The sequence below is a fragment of the Pleurodeles waltl genome, chromosome 9 (assembly GCF_031143425.1).
Source record: "Pleurodeles waltl isolate 20211129_DDA chromosome 9, aPleWal1.hap1.20221129, whole genome shotgun sequence".
Lineage (NCBI taxonomy): Eukaryota > Metazoa > Chordata > Amphibia > Caudata > Salamandridae > Pleurodeles > Pleurodeles waltl.
The window spans coordinates 429,890,049-429,910,463 of NC_090448.1; the positions used below are offsets into that span (position 1 = coordinate 429,890,049).

At 47.1% G+C, this 20,415-nt stretch overlaps 1 protein-coding gene across 1 annotated transcript in view; it reads left to right on the plus strand.

Moving 5' to 3' along the window:
• The window catches only part of LOC138259476 (cytochrome P450 2C28-like), a 1,060,791-nt gene that overhangs the window by 280,969 nt on the left and 759,407 nt on the right, over positions 1 to 20,415 (plus strand). Inside the window, exon 4 of the mRNA XM_069207246.1 lies at positions 10,230 to 10,390. Coding sequence (XP_069063347.1) covers positions 10,230 to 10,390 — 161 coding nt within the window. The remainder of the gene's footprint in view (positions 1 to 10,229; positions 10,391 to 20,415) is intronic.

Here is a 20,415-nt window from a genome sequence, read left to right on the forward strand (position 1 = left end):
CATCGCCATAGCCGTCCCGGACGGCTACAAGATCACCCGCAGGGAGCTCTCCAACAAACCAGGAGGAGGCATCGCCATCATCCACAAGATCACCCTCAGGATCACGACCAACACCGAAGACACCCTCAGCACCGCTGAACACATGCACTTCCAAATCCACACTGACCTAAACACCACCCTCCGAGGGACCCTCGTCTACAGGCCCCTTCGGCCCACAACAGCAGTTCAGCAAGTCCATTACCGACATCATCTGCACGCACGCTCTCGGATCCACTGACTACATACCCCTCAGAGACTTAACCTTCAACCTCGAGAACACCAACGACAACACCACCACCACCCTGCTCGACAACCTCTTCATCCTCGGCCTCAAACAGCTTGTCACGACACCAACCCACTCCGCAGACCTCTACCCTATTTTCTCCACCAACAATCACGTCTCTTTCAGCCACTCTGTCAGGGAGACCAGATCCTCGAGGTCTGTGCACGTTCCCAACATGTCCACCACTAGACAGCTCCAAGACTCTGATAGATAAATCACAGAGACTGAGAGAGTCCAAGCGGGGAAAAGGGGATTAGGATGGGAACAGCTAGGAAGGAGACCTGTAGGAAACAAAAGGTTAAAACACACAATAGCAAGATTATATCACATTGACATTTACTAGACTATGGTTCTAAGCATTGTCATACTGTAACCATGGATAACTTAAGAAAGGACTAATAACTAGGCCTCAAGACGTCTGGTTGCCTGGGAAGGAATCAAGAATGATTAATACAACTTTTCAATGAACTTTTTCATGGAATGTTACACATTGACTAGGAATATAAGAATCTTCTAGAATTATGTTTTCAAAATCAAACATGGTCTTTTGCATGAGGACAAAAAAATAATCTGAACGTTTCCTGGAACACAATAGGAGTTGTAGTAAAGACTTATGCACATATAATGTAACATCTAAAATTTTAACACTTAGTTGTAAATGCAGAAAAAATGAATCGCGCACACTGCTGATTTCAACAAGAATATGCAAATGCCATGAAATGATCGCGCACACTGCAAGCGATTTGAAACATCAAGTTTTAAATGCGGGACTGAATCGCGCGTCTTGCCGATTCGAATGCCACCATGTAAATGCCAAGAAATGGTCGCGCACAATGATTATCAAAGTTTTAATTGCAAGGAATGCGTCGCGCGTCTTGCAGATTTGAATGCCACCATGTAAATGCCAAGAAATGGTTGTGCACAATAATTATCAAGAATTAAATGTACGGAATGAATCGCGCGTCTTGCCCATTCGAGTGTCACCATGTAAATGCCAAGAAATGCTTGCGCACAATGCGTATCAAGAGTTAAGTGCAAGGAAATGAATTGCGCGTCTTGCCGATTCGAATGCCACCGTGTAAATCCCAAGAAATAGTAGTGCACACTGAGTATCAAGAGTTAAACACAAGGAATGAATCGCGCGTCTTGCCGATTCGCATGCTACCATGTAACTGCCAAGAAATGGTAGCGCACAATGAGTATCAAGAATTAAACACAAGGAATGAATCGCCCGTCTTGCCGATTCGAATGCCACCATGTAACTGCCAAGAAATGGTAGTGCACAATGAGTATCAAGAGTTAAACACAAGGAACGAATTGCGCGTCTTGCCGATTCGAATGCCACCATGTAACTGCCAAGAAATGGTAGCGCACAATGAGTATCAAGAGTTAAACACAAAGAATGAATCACGCATCTTGCCGATTCGCATGCCACCATGTAACTGCCAAGAAATGGTAGCGCACAATGAGTATCAAGAGTTAAACACGAGGAATGAACCGCGCGTCTTGCCGATTCGAATATCAACATGTAAATGCCAGAAACCAAGAGCACATTCACACGCACAAAGAAAAATCTCCCAATATGAAAATTAGGCCCAAGAACTCGAATGCTTTCGAAAACGGATCGGGGCCCAGACCCACTTCCGTCTTACCGCCCTGATCAAGGATCACCAATACAATGAAGGGCAAGGCCTGGAAGATCAAGGTAGGCCTCCGGAGCAGGAGCTCAGGAAATTGCTGCTGCTCTGCACCGGGACCGCTGAATAGTGAGCACGTGGAGCTGGGCTGTCTTCCTTATATAGAGTCTGACCCAGCCCACAAACCACACCCAGTCATGCTGCAGAGAAAGCTTCTAGAAGGCCCTGGAAAGGGACCACACCCTGACACACTCTGAAAGCCTGCAGCAATACATTACAAATGAACAGTATTGACAAGCACCTTGAATATAAGTCTTCAGGATTACACTCTGCAATGCAAAAGGTTAAACAACAGCATAGCAACATAATGCATGAATTACGTTATTTCATAAGTGTTGGGTTTTTGCATTCCAGTCGCCTGTAGAGCGCGCGCTGCCCTGGTGTTGACACACTCCACCAAACTCCACTGGACAGATCACAGCTGCATCAACTTCTCCTTCAAGAAACCCACAACACGCCGACATCCACAACGGATCCCCCAACACAGTTGGAACAAGGTCATCGAAGACCAACTTATCACATCCCTCTCCCAGAACCCACCAATTGACACCACCAACACTGATGCAGCTGCCTGCAACTTCAGGCAATGGGTCAACACCTGTGCCAATACTCTCGCTCCAATCAAGAATCCCTCCAACAGACGCACCGACAGAAAGGCCTTCTGGTTTACCACCGACCTCCACGAATCTAAGCAAAGCTGCCGAAGACTCGAAAGAAAGTGGTGCCAAGATAAGACTCTGGACAACCTCACAGCCTTTAAAAACGCCACCTGCAGACACCACCAAATCATCCGAGCCGCCAAGAGAACAGCCTCCAAAGACTGAATCAACAACAACACACATAGCCACAAGGAGCTCTTCAATGTCATGAAGGAACTCTCCAACCCCAGCTCCAACGCCAGACATCCCTTCATCCCATGACCTCTGTGACTCCCTAGCCTCCTACTTCCACCACAAGATTGCAGACATCCACAACAGCTTCAGCACACATACCCCCCGGCAACCACCAACACCACAGATTCACCTCCGACCAACCTCTTGCTCTCCTGGACCCCCGTCAACGACAACGACACCATTGAAATCATGAACACCATCCACTCTCCATCTGACCCCTGCCCTCACCACATCCTCAACAAAGCAAGCTCCGTCATCGCACCCCGACTACGGAAGATAATCAACAGCTCCTTCGAGTCCACCAATTTCCAGGAGAGCTGGAAACACGCCGAAATCAACGCCCTCCTCAAAAAACCCAAGGCGGACCCAATGGACCTCAAGAACTTCCGGCCTATCTCCCTGCTCCCCTTCCCGGCAAAAGTCATCGAGAAGGCTGTCAACAGAAACTAACCCGCTTCCTCAAGGAGAACCGCAACCTGGACCCTTCCCAATCCGGATTCTGCAGCAACCACAGGACCGAAACCCCCTCATCGCCACCACCAATGACATCAGAACCATGCTGGACAGTGGCAAAAACGTGGCCCTCAGCCCCCTGGACCTCTCAGCCGTGTTCGACACCTTCTGCCACCACACCCTATACTCACGCCTCAGCAATTCTGGAATCCGTGACAGAGCCCTGGACTGGGTCACCTCCTTTCTCACTGGAAGAACCCAGAGAGTCCGCCTCCCCTCTTTCCCCTCGGATGCCACCAAAATCATCTGCGGCATACCCCAGGGCTCATCCCTCGGCCCGACCCTCTTTAACGTCTACATGGCCCCACTCGCTAACATCGCCCGATCCCACAACATCATCTCATATGCTGACGACACCCAGCTGATCCTGTCCCTCACCAAGGACTCCCCCAAGACCTACCTCAATGAAGGAATGAAGGGCATCGCCGAATGGATGAAGAGCAGCTGCCTCAAACTCAATTCCGACAAGACAGTCCTCATCTTCGGCTCCACCCCCTTCACATGGGATGACTCCTGGTGGCCTGCCACTCTTGGGACCATTCCGACTTTCACCGACCACACATGCAACCTAGGATTCATCTTGGACTCCTCACTATCCATGACCTAGGAAGTCAAAGCCATCTCCTCCTCCACCTTCAACACCCTCTGCATGCTCTGAAAGATTTATAAATGGATACCCACTGAAACCAGAAAAACAGTCACCCAAACTCTCGTAAGCAGCAAGCTAGACTATGGCAATGCCCTCTACGCAGGAACCACGGCCAAACTCCAGAAGAGGCTGCAACGCATCCAGAACGCCTCCGCACGCCTCATCCTGGACATCCCCTGCCACTGTCATATCACAGACCACCTGAGAAACCTGCACTGGCTCCCAGTCAACAAGAGAATCACCTTCAAACTCCTCACCCACGCTCACATAGCACTGCACAACACCAGACCAGAATACCTCAACAGATGACTCTCCTTCTACACCCTGACCCGGCATGTCCGCTCTGCCGACCTCGCCCTGCAACCATCCCATGCGTCCGCAGAACTACAACTGGTGGTAGATCATTCGCGCACCTCACCGCCAAAACGTGGAACACTCTTCCCACCCACCTGCGCCAGACCAAAGACCTCCTTACCTTCAGGAAACTTCTCAAAACCTGGCTGTTCGAGCAATAGCAGCACCCCCACTTATCCCCCCTCCCCTCCTCAGCGCCTTGAGACCCTCACGGGTGAATAGTGCACATTACAAATTCCTGATTGATTGATTGATTTATTGGTTCTGATCCCCAGGTTGTGCACAATCTCATAGCCTCAATACCCACCTTTCAATGTGAGGAGGCATCTTGGCCTTCGGGTTTCTGAAAAAGTGAGCCACACCTGGTGGTCTGTGATGACAGTAAATCATTTTCCATAGAATAATGCATGAAAATATTCTCAGGCTCGTACCACAGCTAGACTTTCCTTCTCTAGCTGAGAGTAGGCACGTTCTGTTCCCAGTCAGGCTTAGACTGTCAAAGGCCACAATGCTTCTCTGAGAATTCGGATAGATGTTTGTTGAGCAAGGATTGCCTCCAGCCCCACCGGGCTGGCATCTACTGTGATCTCGGTATGCAGCTTGGGGTCGAAGTATTCCATTTCAGTTGCATTCTTGAATGCATGTTTTATTTCTTCGAATCCCTGATCGCATTCAGAAGATCATTGAAAAGGGACATTCTGCCTTGTCAAGTCCCTCAATGGGGCTCTCCTTGTGGCAAAATTGTGACTGCATCTTGAGCAATATCTGGCCATGCCTAGAAGCATTGTAGCATCGTAACATCTTCTGGGGGGTTGGGAGGGATAAGTGGATTACAGTGCTTGCACCTCGTCTGGATTTGGAGCCATTTCCACATCAGAGAATATGTGCCCAAAAAACGTAATTTTGGTTTTATGAAATTCACATTTTGCTGCATTTAAAGTAAGACATCCATTAGCGACTAACTGGCGCACTTTAGTGATGGCTTTATCATGTTATTTCTGGGTTCTCCAAAAGACCAGTATGTAATCACTGTAATTGAATGTATGTGTAACAAGTTGGATTACTATGCGGGTAACATCCTGAAATATCTCAGCAGCCAAAGATACTCCAAAACTAAGGGCCTGATTACAACTTTGGAGGAAGGTGTTAATCCGTCCCAAATGTGACGGATATACCACCAGCCGTATTACGAGTCCATTATATCCTATGGAACTCGTAATACGGCTGGTGGTATATCCGTCACATTTGGGACGGATTAACACCTCCTCCAAAGTTGTAATCAGGCCCTAAGACTCTTGTATCAGAACAAACCAACATGAGTGAAAAAAGTGATAATATATCTGCAGTTCTTCTCTAACTGGAGTTGATGATACCCTTTGTTTATGACAAGACGGGAAAAGACTTTAGCTCCGTTCAGTTGCATTATCGGTCCACTTTATGGGGACCAGGATGTCTCCCCCTCTCAATGGCTTTGTTTGGCTGATGCATATCAGCACAAATGCACATTGTTCCACTACTGTCCTTTTTTGTCAGAACTACTATGGGTGGAACCCATGGCTTGGAGCCTGTGAAACTTTCAATGATGCCATGTTTCAAAAGTGTTGACAAAAGTGTTTCAAAAGTGTTGACAACTCTACAGCTTGTTGCAGATGAAAAGCAACTCTACTGTGTTGTTGGGCAACATGACGAATGTCTTCATTGATATGAGGTTGTACTTTCATTTTCTTGAGTTTTCCCAAACCATGAAACAACAATGGAAATAGGCTCATGATCTCAGGCTGAGCACGGAGGTTGTAGCTGAGCGATATTAACCCTATATCGGCCGCTGTGGCAGAACTGAGCAAGCATGCACCAGACGAGGCTTCTTCTAGAACATGAATGATGACTCATACTGACATTGTTTTGTGCCGCATTACTGCTGTGAACAAACCTTGGCTTTTTAGCAGTTAGACGCTGCCAGGTGTATACTTTCATGTCTGAAGGAGTAAGGCATGGCACAGGTGAGAAATTGTTAATCTTTCAACTGGCATGTTATTAATTGATGTCCCACTGTTGGTGATGAAAGATATAGGGTGACCACTTACCTTCAATGTAATCCTGGGACAGTGTCCGAAAGACATTTTTGGCTTTGTCTGGTAAGTTGTTTTTGAACTTCGGTCTTCTTTACAGGCAGATAACCCTACATGTACACACCGTCTTTTGGTAAACATCATTAGCACTGACCCGTCATCTTTGCTGGTACTCGATAATGATGCTGACTAACCTTTGTACAACAAACTTGACGACAATTGATTTTGCATAGTCTCCATTTTTCCCTAGCTGGTGTTGCTTTTTGGTTTAGTGAGAGTGGCGAGAGCGCTTCTGGTACATTCTTGTGTCCATTTTCTTTCCGTCATGATGCACTTGATTTTATTTTAGCTCAACATACAGTTACAAAATGGTTACCTTCCTCACAACCCTTACAGATTTGTCATGAGGCTGGACACTTGCCTTCATGAGATAACAGCAACCTACATCGGAAGCATAATTTTGTCTTCTTCGACAATGTCAACTTAAGTGCATCTGTGTGGTACTTACACTTGCTATTTACGGTCAGTGGTGATTCATTGTGCACAGTTCCTGCTTCCTTGTCAGCAGCTTGTTGTTCTGCTCATTCCTCTGCTCTCACATTTTCTCTAGACTGTCACTCTCAACTTGCCCCTTCTAAAAGAATCTGAAAGGGGCCCCCTGGATGATTCTGAGGCACATGGTTTCTTTATCAGTAAAGACATAGAACTTACAGTGTTTAATAAGTGCATCAAGTCTTTCATTCAAACTCATTGTTTCACCAGTCTGTTGTTGTGCTTGGTTGAAGATATACCTTTCATAATCAACATTTGGCATTGGATGGAATTTGGCTTCCAGCACTTTGTTCACCTTTCAGTACGATATTGTGTCAGTTTGTGAAACTTTCTTTAGGGCTTCTTTCACTTCATCACCTGTAAAAAATTTCAAATATTTGATGATTTTTTATCATCTTGCTCCTCCAGCGCATCTATATAGCCATCAAATGTTTTAATCCACAAAGTCCACCTGGTACCAATGTTATGTTTCTGGGATGTGTTGAATGGCCCTGGTGGCTTCAAAAACATGGCTGCATTGTATTTCGCGCTCCCTTCTGCTGCCATTGCATTAGCACGTGTCATCCAGCTGATTTTTCTGTGCAGGGTGACTCAGACAGCCTTTGGGAGCAACATGTATGTTGAGGCCTGTGTCTCAGTATGCTTCAATTGCCTCTGAATGTTAGTATTCTCTCTCTTTTTTGTACCTTTTTTATGGCTGTTTTCTTGCTTCATCTGATTAATTGCTCTATGTTCAGGGTGCAGCGGCTCCACCAACATCCTCACCATCAATATTGGCAGGTGTTTTGAATTCACTCCTCTGTGATTCCTTCGATTGCATCTGCAGCTGCATCTGGGCTGGAGCAGGGCTTTGACTCCATGTGTGCAGGTCACAGACTACTTTGCACCGATTCTGGACACACGCGGCACTCATGAGTAGTCTTCTGTACCATTGCAAGCTCTCAGTGGAAGCAGTCTTGTTTTCGCACAGGCTCGAAATGCCTTACTTTTTACCTTAAAGTTGAAGCACCTTTTCCAGCCCTAAAGCATACACATATATTACACCACACACAAGAGCTGCGGTTGAACATGTCTTTATTCTCTAGCATCCATTCACATACCCCATTATGTCATATTTCCCTGACCCCACCCTGACACCTCCGTGCATGTCATGTGGTTCCTATTCAGAGTCCGCCCAGAACCACAAGAGTCCTAGGGCGCATAGTATCAATATGCTACAGTGTGCACTTTGTCTAGTCTATTTCCTAATTTCTGTGTCTCACAGTTTTGAAATTCAGTATATTCAGATATACTGCTGGCACTTCAGTGTTTACAAGTGTTTTGGGCTGGAAGCACTGCTATGAGCTCATCTGGATTGGAGCAGATGGCAAAACACACACACCGTGGCCTTGCTGTCCATATTTCACTTCCCGCTAACTACCTTGTTTGGCATGTGCATTTTAGACCTCGATAGAGAGGGGCGTCCGTCACGTTGACGTCATGTCAATATAACTACCATAAGGGACTACAGCAATACCCACTCTTTTTAGAATCCAAAGAGTGTGGGCGCTTACTGGCCTACCAAAAAGATAGCGGCAAGTACAGAGCATGTACAACTGTGCTAATGTTCTCTGCGATATGCATGCATTTGATTGACTATTGTGAAAGTGTGTACTCATCAAAGTAGGGTTCATGGTTTTGATTCTGAGATTGACTTGCACTGAAAAGCTGCATACTCTGCAATATGCATGTGTTTCTCATTGCAGTATTTCATGCCGACAATTTAAAAAAAATAAAAGTTTTAAGTACCATTGTCTAGAAAAATTGTGAGCCACTGCAATATGCATGATTAACTAAGTGCTAACTAACTGGGATTAGCCTAGTCTAATACAGCTGATTGTTTCACTTCCGGTGAGAGTTTACTGAGGGGCTGCACTGGCACTAGCTCCCGATCTATGCATCCCTTCTTTCACTGCCCTCAGCAGCCCGGGAGCAGGGAGCAGAGGGAGTCAGAGAGCCAGGTATCTGGCAATGGGATCCCTGGACCCAGACAGCATTCGGACCCTCATTCGCTTTTTCTTCTATATGCTCAGAGGGGCTGGCACTAGGCAAGGATAGGATTTGCATATGAGGGGGATCTGTGCATGGAAAAAAGGAAACTTGCAGTCAGAGCTCCACTTGAAAAGAACCTGTCTCCCCAGAGTCCCTAGGAAAGGAAGTGGTGTTATGGCTCTGGGTAGAGGGCTGAGGCCAGAAGGAAGAGCTGGAGCCTGGGGGAGCATCAGCTGCTGAGTGGTAGTCCGGCAGCCCCTGCCAGATAGAGATGTGTCTGAGAGAATGCCTTAGAACCCAGTGGCAAGCAAGGCTAAGCACTTTGTGAAAATACAAGTCTGCTGGTGGTGCGCTGGTTTGCTGCTGCTAGTGCTTCGCCCAAAAGAAAGGGCAGTCTGAGACTGTGTGTAAGTGCAGAGGAAGCAATTGCAAGGCTGGTACAAGACGGGATGTGCTTGGCCTTCCAAGGCTGGTACAAGACAGGGAGTGTGCTTGGCCTTCCATATAAAGTTTGTGAAGGAAGGGAGTTGGTGAAGTGAAGTGTGCAGGTGTGGTTGAGAGCAACAGACTCCTGGTCAATGGGCTGTGTCAGCATAAGAGACCTTTAGCGCCTTGAGACCCGCACGGGTGAGTAGCGCGCTTTATAAATGTTAATGATTTGATTTGATTTGATTTGATAATAGCAGCTTTTGCTGCTTACTGCCACCCTGAATGCACCCGATCTTGGAAGCACTCAGCAGGGTCGGTCTGGTTTCTAGGGCAGGTGGCATTCCGCCGCATATGGAAGTCCACGGAGTAGAACTCCTTGAGCTCCACCCATCCTTAATCATTAAGAGGAAACAACTTAACAAGAGGTCCAAGTGAATTAGAAGATCTAACAGTTGAGGATGGATGAAAATCAAATTCACTAATTTCAATGAGATTCTAAATACCTCTCTGATTTAAAGTCTGTTCATCAGGATACCCCTGGGTACACTGTATTCATCTTTGGTTCCCTGGGAAAGCTCATACTCTTTTTTATGAGGCAGGATGATATGGGAGAGTGCAAAATATTAAATTATCTTACAGTAAGAGAACATGGTAAAAGCAGACACAACTTCAAACAGTTTACTGTCTAATACAATCCTGTTCTTTTTTTACCTACTACAGAGCTGGCCTTTGACCCCACATTTTTCTTCAGCAAAGCAGTGTCCAATGTTATCTGCTCAGTGGTCTTTGGAAACCGGTTTGATTATGAAGACAAAAAGTTTCTATATCTGCTTCAGCTTTTCAATCAGCATTTCCACTTTGCTGGCTCCTCCTGGGGGCAGGTAATATTTCTGTAAACATGGTGATTGAATGTGATTGCATTGATTATTATCTTACACATATTTGTTTACCATGACGTAAATTAGGACAGTGGTGTATGTAGCACAGGTGTTGTGAGCTCTAATACAAGCAGGAAAATCAACACAAAAACTTGCTGATTTGTAAAAGACAAACAGAAGAGAAGGACAGTAGATGGCTCAAGCTCTGGTGTTCCTGAGCTACTGAACCAGTCATAATTATGCCCCTCAAAAGAGATTTTTCTATTTGTAGAGGTAAGTATGATATTTATTTTTAACAATGGGATTCACTTAAAATCCAATGATATTCTTTTGTGATTTTTGATACAAATATTATCAGTGTAGTTTTCACCTTTTGCACTGTTGGATTTGGAAGGAGCATTGCTGTGTACAATAGCATTGAGAAAGGAGAGACTTCCTAGAACACCATTTAAAAAGAATTTAAAATCAGGACTAAGCAAACTTTCACATAGAAGCAACAGTTGATTTCAAACACAATCAACAGTGGGCAGCATGAAGCAATGCCAGAAGATGGGGGCAAGGACAGCAGAAAAAGTATACCTTCAGAACAAAACAGAGATATTTTGTACATGGAGAGAATGTACAACTTGGGTTGTATGGGTAGAGAATGGGAAAAACTTAATCCTATACCTAAGATGCAGCAGTCTGATAGTCTGATAATTGGATAGTACTTGCAAAAACTGCTTCAAGAAATTTACATGCAAATGAGGGTTCTCTGACAAAATATTGTGTGAAAATACTGTTGCCTAATGTTTCTGTTCCTATATATATATATATATGTATATATATATATATATATATATATATATATATATATATATATATATATATATATATATATATATATCTTCAAGCAAAGATGGTCTGAGAGTTGCTGAGCGGTGCACTCTTCTGCCGGTGCCGGTGCCAGTGACGGAGAGGACCAGTACCGAGAAATATACATCACAAAAAGTATTCACTGCACTCCATGAAGTTTCAATAGTGCATATTTATTCCCAAAATAACAACCACCAACGCGTTTCAACTCCCTAAGGAGTCTTGTTCACAGTGAATGAGTCCCTTTACCCTATATGTATATATATACATATATATATATATATATATATATATATATATATATATATATACATACATACATATTATCAATCCACTCCGTTTCCTGATATTGATGAGTTCCCATGATGGTGGTTCATGTCAGGGTCAGGCTCCCGTAATTATAAATATCCACAAAAACTCTCCCACGATACTTGAAGAATTGCACAAACTCAGAAGTGTGTAGTACCATGTTTTATTCAATCTCCATAGTTTCAGATTGGCACCAAGAAACAGCCCAATTCGTTTCAGCGTTCCACGCCTTGCTCAAGGGTAAACTTTCTCATGAATACTTTTTAATGTAAAACCCACACTAAATTACTGAAATAAACAAAAGACCACCACCAAAGCACCATCAACAAATGCAAAAATGTGGGGGCCATCTTGAAACATGTTTTCTTGCAGTATACTTAAGTATTCTTCTCTCCTTTCACAAAACTTCACCAACTTTTCTATTGTAGTCATAACTGGTTGTTCTATTTCTCATTTTTATTAATTATTACTCTGTTAGTGTCACATCCTTACTTTTCACAGAATTACCTACTCTATACTGCCCATGTGGGCCATACCAGACATGCCCTTACAAATTTATTTTGCTACATACCCTTGCAAATTCAGCTGCAGTGGACTAACTATTGGTGAATTCCTAGCTGTGTCAACATATTTAATATATAGCTGCCCACATACCCAAATCGCTCTTGCACTGAAAAACAGCTGCAGACTCACATTTCCTATTACATTATTGTGAATGTCAAATAAACATAATAATATGTACTACTGTACATAGAAAACATAACTAATGAAGAGAGTATTCTCCATTTTACGATGAAGTCGGAATTCCAGGAATAGGTCCCTAATCGATTCACAGCAGCCAGTCTAATCTGCCCTTAACTCTGTATAAACATGTATAAAGGCAACTAAACAGCCACAGAGGGAAGACATATACAGTTTAAATGTAAGGGAAAATACAGGACAGAGGATTATGCAATAGAAATGTCACAAAATGAAGAAACACATTGGGGAAAGAGAGAAAAAAACTAAATTATTTTATTAATAATCACCACAATCATATGATGGCAATACCCCACATATCATAATAACATCCAACAGTGACATAAAACCCCAATTTAAAAAAAAAAAAAAAACTCTCTAGAGCCCCAAAGGGGGTTATTCAGACACTTAGCCAAAGGTAAAAAAAAACAATTTCCTGAGAATCAGACTCACTCCAAAAATAGTTTTTACTTACAATTCTACAAAGAGATGTACACGCTAAGACAAGGGGGAATATATTGTATAACTCTACACAACATTATAACAACAATGGACCCAGAATCCTAGTCTCCAAGATATACTTCTAATTCCTCATCCTTATTCAATCCGTTTGGTGTGTTTGTATTCAAGGATCTTAAATTGCGGAACTCTCATTTCCTCAATTGCAATTCTCTGTTGCCTTCTCGTTTCAAAGGAGGTATCCTGTCAATTATGAAAAAACTCAATTTAGACACATCCCTCGTATGATCCTGATCAAAATGTCTAGCCAACTGGGTAATGTGTATGTAGGAAAGTACCATCTTGCCTGGCATGTTACCCCCATTTTTACATGTATGTCAATTTGTTTTTGCTTGTCTCACTGGGATCCTGCTAGCCAGGACCCCAGTGCTCATAGTTTGTGGCCTGAATTTGTGTACCTGTGTAGTGACTAACTATGTCACTGAGGCTCTGCTAATCAGAACCTCAGTGCTTATGCTCTCTCTGCCTTTCAAATTGTCACTATAGGCTAGTGACCATTTTCAACCATTCTAATTGGCACACTGGAACACCCTTATAATCCCCTAGTATATGGTACCTAGGAACCCAGGGTATTGGGGTTCCAGGAGATCCCTAAGGGCTGCAGCATTTCTTTTGCCACCCATAGGGAGCTCAGACAAATCTTACACAGGACTGCACTGCAGCCTGAGTGAAATAACACACATGTTATTTCACAGCCATTTTACACTGCAATTAACTAACGTATAAGTCACCTATAAGTCTAACCTTCACTTTGTGAAGGTTAGGTGCAAAGTTACTAAGTGTGAGGGCACCCTTGCACTAGCAAAGGTGCCCCCACATAGTTCAAGCCAATTTCCCCGGACTTTGTGAGTGCGGGGACACCATTACATGCGTGCACTACATATAGGTCAATACCTACCTGTAGCATCACAATGGTAACTCTGAATATGGCCATGTAACAAGTCTAGGATAATGGAATTGTCCCCTCATGCCAAATGTGGTATTGGGGTGCCAATCCTATGCATCCCCGGGGCTATGGGGATGCATGGGATTGGCACAATTCCTCTGCATCTCCCTGTTCGACTTCTGCCAAGGATCGACCGCTGACTGCTCCAGGACGCCTGCAAAACTGCAACAAAGTAGGAAGAAGACTACCAGTGACATTGTAGCGCCTAATCCTGTCGTCTTTCTCAACTTTTTCCTGGTGGTGCATGTTTTGGGGGCTGCCTGCCTTCATCCTGCACTGGAAGCCATGAAGAAATCTCCCGTGGGTTGACAGAATCTTCCCCCGCTCCAGCAGGCACCTAACTTCAGCATCACCGGTACTCTGGGACCCCTCTCATCTTGACGGGCGTAGCCCGTGGAACACAGATGGTGGTCCCAAGAGACCCAGACTGTACAATAGTCCAACTGTCCAAATTTGGAGGAGGTAAGTCCTTGCCTCCCATCCCCAGACAGTAATCCTGTGCACCGCATGAACTGCAGCTGCTAGGGCTTCTGTGCACTTTTGCAAGGAGTCCTTCATGCACAGCCAAGCCCAGGCCCCCAGCACTCCGTCCTGCATTACTCAACTCGCTGAGTTGACCACCGGCTTCGTGGGACCCTCTTTTGTAGTGTCGAGATGGCCGCCGTGCTCAGTCTTCTTGAACCCATGTTCAAGGACTTTTGCGGGTGCTTCCTTCTTGTGAATGGGCTCTCCCAAGTGTGACATCCTGGTCCTTCCTGGGCCTCGGGCAGCACCCTTTTTCTTCAACCATGACCTTTACAGCTAGCAAGGCTTGCTTGTGGTCTTTCTCCAAGGAAACAACTCTGCATCCTACTGCACTCCGTGGGACATCTTCTGCACAAAGGAGAAGTTCCTAGCACCTTTCGTTGTTGCAGAATCATCAGCTTCTTCAATCCGGAGGCAGCTATTTCGCATCTTAATCTGCGGTTTAGTGGGCTCCTGCCCCCCCTGGACACTTTCATGACTCTTGGACTTAGTCCCCTTCCTTTGCAGGTCCTCAGGTCCAGAAATCCGTCTTCAGTGCTTCGCAGTTGTAGGAGGCTGGCCTGGCTTGTAGTGGGTACCAGAGGTACTTACATCTTGTGCCAGGTCCAGTTATCCCTTATTAGTGTAGAAGAGATGTTTCTAGCATCTTAGGCTGATAGAAGGTAGCTATGGCAAAGCAGCTTAGGCTGAACTAGGAGACATGTAAAGCTCCTACTATACCACTGGTGTCATATGCACAATATCATAAGAAAACACAATACACAGAAGTACTAAAAATAAAGGTACTTTATTTTTATGACAATATGCCAAAAGTATCTCAGTGAGTACCCTCAGTATGAGGATAAGATATGTACACAGATATATGTACACAAACCAAAATTATGCAGGTAATATCAAGAAATGTAATGAAAGCAGTGTAAAATTACAGTAGATTGCAATAGGAGCACATAGGCATAAGGGCAACACAAACCATATACTCCAAAAGTGTAATGCGAACCACGAATGGACCCCAAACCTATGTGAGCTTGTAGAGGGTCACTGGGACTGTAAGAAAACAGTGAGGGTTAGAAAAATAGCCCACCCCAAGACCCCGAAAGGTAGGTGTAAAGTGCACCTACTACCCCCAGAGAGCACAGAAGTCATGATAGGGGGATTCTGCAGGAAGAACAAACACCAGCAATGCAACAACAGTGGATTTCCAGACCTGTAAGACAAGAGGACCAAGTCCAATAGTCACGACAGTGTCGAGAGTGGGCAGGAGCCAAGGAAATGCCAGCTGAGGGTGCAAGGAAGCTGCCACCTGTTGGAAGAAGCTTGGAGTTCTTCAAGAAAGAAGAGGACTAGGAACTTACCCTTTGGAGGATGGATGTCGCATGTTGCGATAAAGCTTGCAGAGGTGTTCCCACGCAGAAAGACCTCAAACAAGCCTTCCTAGCTGCAAGGGTTGCGGTAGAGATTTTTGGGTGCTACTGTGGCCCAGGAGGGACCAGGATGTTGCCACTTGGAGGAGGAGACAGAGGGGGGGCCAGCAACTCAAGGAGCCCTCACAGAAGCAGGCAGCACCCGCAGAAGTACCTGAACAGGCACTTCGAAGGAAAGTGAACCGGAGTCCACTTGAAGTCACAAAAGGGAGTCCCACGACACCAGAGGACAACTCAGAAGGTTGTGCACTGCAGGTTAGAGTGTAGGAGACCCAGGCTTGGCTGTGCATGAAGGAAATCCTGGAAGAGTGCACAGGAGCCGGAGCAGCTGCAAATCACGCAGTACCCAGCAATGCAGTCTAGCGTGGGGAGGCAAGGACTTACCTCCACCAAACTTGGACTGAAGAGTCACTGGACTGTGGGAGTCACTTGGAAAGGGTTGCTGAGTTCCAGGGACCACGCTCGTTGTGCTGAGGGGGGACCCAGAGGACCAGTGATGCAGTCTTTTGGTGCCTGCGGTTGCAGGGGGAAGATTCCGTTGACCCACGAGAGATTTCTTCAGAGCTCCTGGTGCAGAGAGGAGGCAAGCTACCCCCAGAGCATGCACCACCTGGAAACAGTCGAGAGAGCCGGCAGGATGAAGCGATACAAGTTTGCTAGTAGTCGTCTTGCTACTTTGTTGGGGTTTTGCAGGCGTCCTGAGCAGTCAGCGGTCGATCCTTTGGCAGAAGGTGAAGAGGGAGATGCACAGGAACTCTGGTGAGCTCTTGCATTCGTTATCTGGTGAGATCCCCAAAGCAGAGGCCCTAAATAGCCAGAAATGGAGGTTTGGCTACCTAGGAAGGAGGATTGGCTACAAAGAGAGGTAAGAGCCAATCAGAAGGAGACTCTGACGTCACCTGCTGGCACTGGCCACTCAGAGCAGTCCAGTGTGCCCCAAACACCTCTGTTTCCAAGATGGCAGAGGTCTGGGACACACTGGAGGAGCTCTGGGCACCTCCCCTGGGAAGTGCAGGTCAGGTGAGTGGTCACTCCCCTTTCCTTTGCCCAGTTTCACGCCAGAGCAGGGCTGGGGGATCCCTGAACCGGTGTAGACTGGCTTATGCAGAGATGGGCAGCATTTGTGCCCATCAAAGCATTTCCAGAGGCTGGGAGAGGCTACTCCTCCCCAGCCCATCACACCTATTTCCAAAGGGAGACGGTGTAACACACTCTCTCAGAGGAAGTCCTTTGTTCTGCCTTCCTGGGCCAGGGTTGCCTGGACCCCAGCGGGGTGGAAACCTGGCTGAGGGGTTGGCAGCAGCTGCAGTGCAAACCCTGAAAAGGCAGTTTGGCAGTACCCGGATTCTGTGCTAGAGACCCAGGGGATCATGGAATTGTTTGGGGTGACAATTCCATGATCTTAGACATGTTACATGGCCATGTTCGGAGTTACCATTGTGACGCTGTACATAGGTAGTGACCTATGTACAGTGCACGTGTGAAATGGTGTCCCCGCACCCACAAAGTCCGGGGAATTTGCCCTGAACGATGTGGGGGCACCTTGGCTAGTGCCAGGGTGCCCACACACTAAGGGGGTCATTCCAACCTCGGCGGTAAAAGGCGCATACCGCCGGTCAGAAGACCGCCACAACACCGCTGCGGTCGCGGTAAACCGCCACGGTCATTCTGACCCGCAACAGGCAAACCGCCAAAATCCCGACATCCACAAAAGTCCACCACATCAAAGGGCAGCGAAAAACTGTCGATGACCAAACCTCCACCGTCAGGCCAACAGAGAAACGCCCATGCCATTCCGACCCACGAATCCATGCGGCGGTCTTTCAACCGCGGTAATCCATTGGCGGTACACACCGCCGCGGTCAAAATACACACACACTTACAAAACACAACCACATTGGACAATTCGAAATACACACACCTGATACACATACTCAAACCAATCCCACACACCCAATACAATATAAAACACACACCCACATCACCCACAAACCCCTACGACCACAATTACCGAGAGAAGGCCAGAGAGAGACAGCACAGAATAGAGAACACCATCACACAGAGGCACAATACACTATCACCCACACAACATCCACGCACAAAACACCACACACCACCACACTCACCACACTCATCAACACATACTCCACCCCACACCTCATCCACACCACTCCATGGCACCCCCAAGACACCCCAGGTTCTCAGACGCAGAACTCAGGGTCATGGTGGAGGAAATAGTTCGGGTAGAGCCCCAGCTCTTCGGGACACAGGTGCAGCACACCAGCATTGCCAGGAAGATGGAGCTATGGCAAAGAATAGTGGACAGGGTCAATGCTGTGGGACAGCATCCACGAAATCGGGACGACATCAGGAAGCGGTGGAACGACCTACGGGGGAAGGTGCGTTCCATGGTATCCAGACACAACATCGCGGTGCAGAAGAGTGGCGGCGGACCCCAACCTACTCCCCCAGAATTTACAGCATGGGAGGAGCAAGTCTTGAACATCCTGCATCCTGAGGGCCTTGCAGGAGTAGCTGGAGGAATGGACTCTGGTAAGTCTCATCTTCACTACTTCATCCCCCCACCCCATCCAGCATGCCAACTCATACCCCCACCCTCATCCCCCACCCCCATCACACAACCTCCTTGCTAATGTCTCACCATCACAACCCACCCATCCCAACACCAAACCCTGCATGCCACCACAAACCATGGACACCCATCACCTAAGCATGCCCACTGCACATACCCATCTCCCCCACAAACCACCCTCACAACAGCCCCCACAAGGAAATGCCAGCACTGGGGTACATGGGCACCCACCCATTGCCCGATATGGCACACACAGAAGCAATAACCATACTCTTATACCCCTGCAGTACCCGAACGCCACCACACCGCCCAGGAGGGTCCAGAAATGTCCATCCCACCCCCAGAAGAGGCCCCCAGTGATGACAGCAGCTCTGTCTCCCTAGACCCAGATGACCAGCCCGGCCCATCGGGGACCTCGGGACAGTCGGTTCCCCTCACACAGCCACAGGCCACAGCAGACCTACCCCCCTCTGGGAACACCAGCACAGCTCCCACCCAGCGGGCCCATGCCTCTGTCTCCAGGACACGTCAATCAGCGGTGTGTCCATCACTACAGGGCACCCAGGTTAACCCACCACCCCAACAACAACAGGGACCTGGGGGTAGTGGTAGTGGGCACACGGTCCAGGGGACAGAGGCCCAGGGAAACAGGGGAACTGGGAGGGCTACTGTGCGATGGGGGGGACAGGCCCAGGGAGCCCACTCTCCACGAGGCCCTCTCCTCCATCATGGGAGCATACCACCACTCCCAGGAGACGATGGCAACAGTACTGGCCAGGTTCCAGGAGATCCAGGTACTGCAGGAGGAACAGTTTATGGGGTTCAAGGAAGAACTCAGAAACCTTACTTCCGCAATGGGCACCATCGTCGTGGCTCTCAACCAGATTGTCACCACATTGCGGGACACTGTGGCACCACAAAGGGCCCCTGTCACTAGCATGGACCAAGAACAGGCTACCACCTCCGCCGGCGCTAGTGGACAGGAGGCCCCCACACAAGAACAACAGGCCACCAGAACCCCACCCCCTGCAGAAGGAGAACCACCCCGCAAGCGGGCCTGAGATCTAGGAAGAAGACAGAGTAGGATGCCAAGACCCCCGCCAGGAGAGGATACCCCCTGATGTCATCCCACTGTCCCACATTGTCACCCTGTCCAACCTTAAACTGCCCCTGCTCCACCTTCCACAGGCATATGGACAATGCACCTGTGAGACTGAAAACCTGGACTCTGCCATGGACATTCCTCCACCATCACCCATCACCGATTTTTCAACCATGTCCCTAAATTGAGCACTTTAATAAAACCACTTATTGCACAAAAATTATCTGGAGTCTACCTGTATTTTGAACAAATGTATTAGACTTAACCGTTGCAAAATGTCAAGTTACATTCTGATGACAACATACCACTGTCACACAGCTGTAGTCCATGGGCAAACAAAGCAGAGGTCACGCAGTGGGGCCCACATCTCTGAAATTGGAATGGAAAGTCACAACTCAGTTACCATACACTGGGTGAAAAGGACAGACAGTAGAGAGGCAGGAGACTGTAAGTAAATGTAAAATGCCGGGGTTGATTCTTACCTGTGTGTTATTGAAAATACTGCTCTATTACTGTGTCCCAGTTGTCTGTGTCGTCCTCGTCGTCTTCCTCCTCTTCACTCTCCACAGGCTCCACAGCTGCCACTACACCACCATCTGGAGCATCCTCCTGCAGGAAAGGCACCTGGCGTCGCAAAGCCAGGTTGTGAAGCATACAGCAGGCCACGATGATATGACACACCTTCTTTGGTGAGTACATTAGGGATCCACCTGTCATATGCAGGCACCTAAACCTGGCCTTCAGGAGGCCGAAGGTGCGTTCGATCACCCTCCTAGTACGCCCATGGGCCTCATTGTACCGTTCCTCTGCCCTGGTCCTGGGATTCCTCACTGGGGTCAGTAGCCAGGACAGGTTGGGGTAACCAGAGTCACCAATTAGCCACACACGGTGTCTCTGTAGTTGTTCCATCACATAAGGGATGCTGCTATTTCTCATGATGTACGCGTCATGCACTGACCCAGTGTAGGAGGCTGGACTGGCTTGTAGTGAGTACCAAGGGGTACTTGCACCTTGCACCAG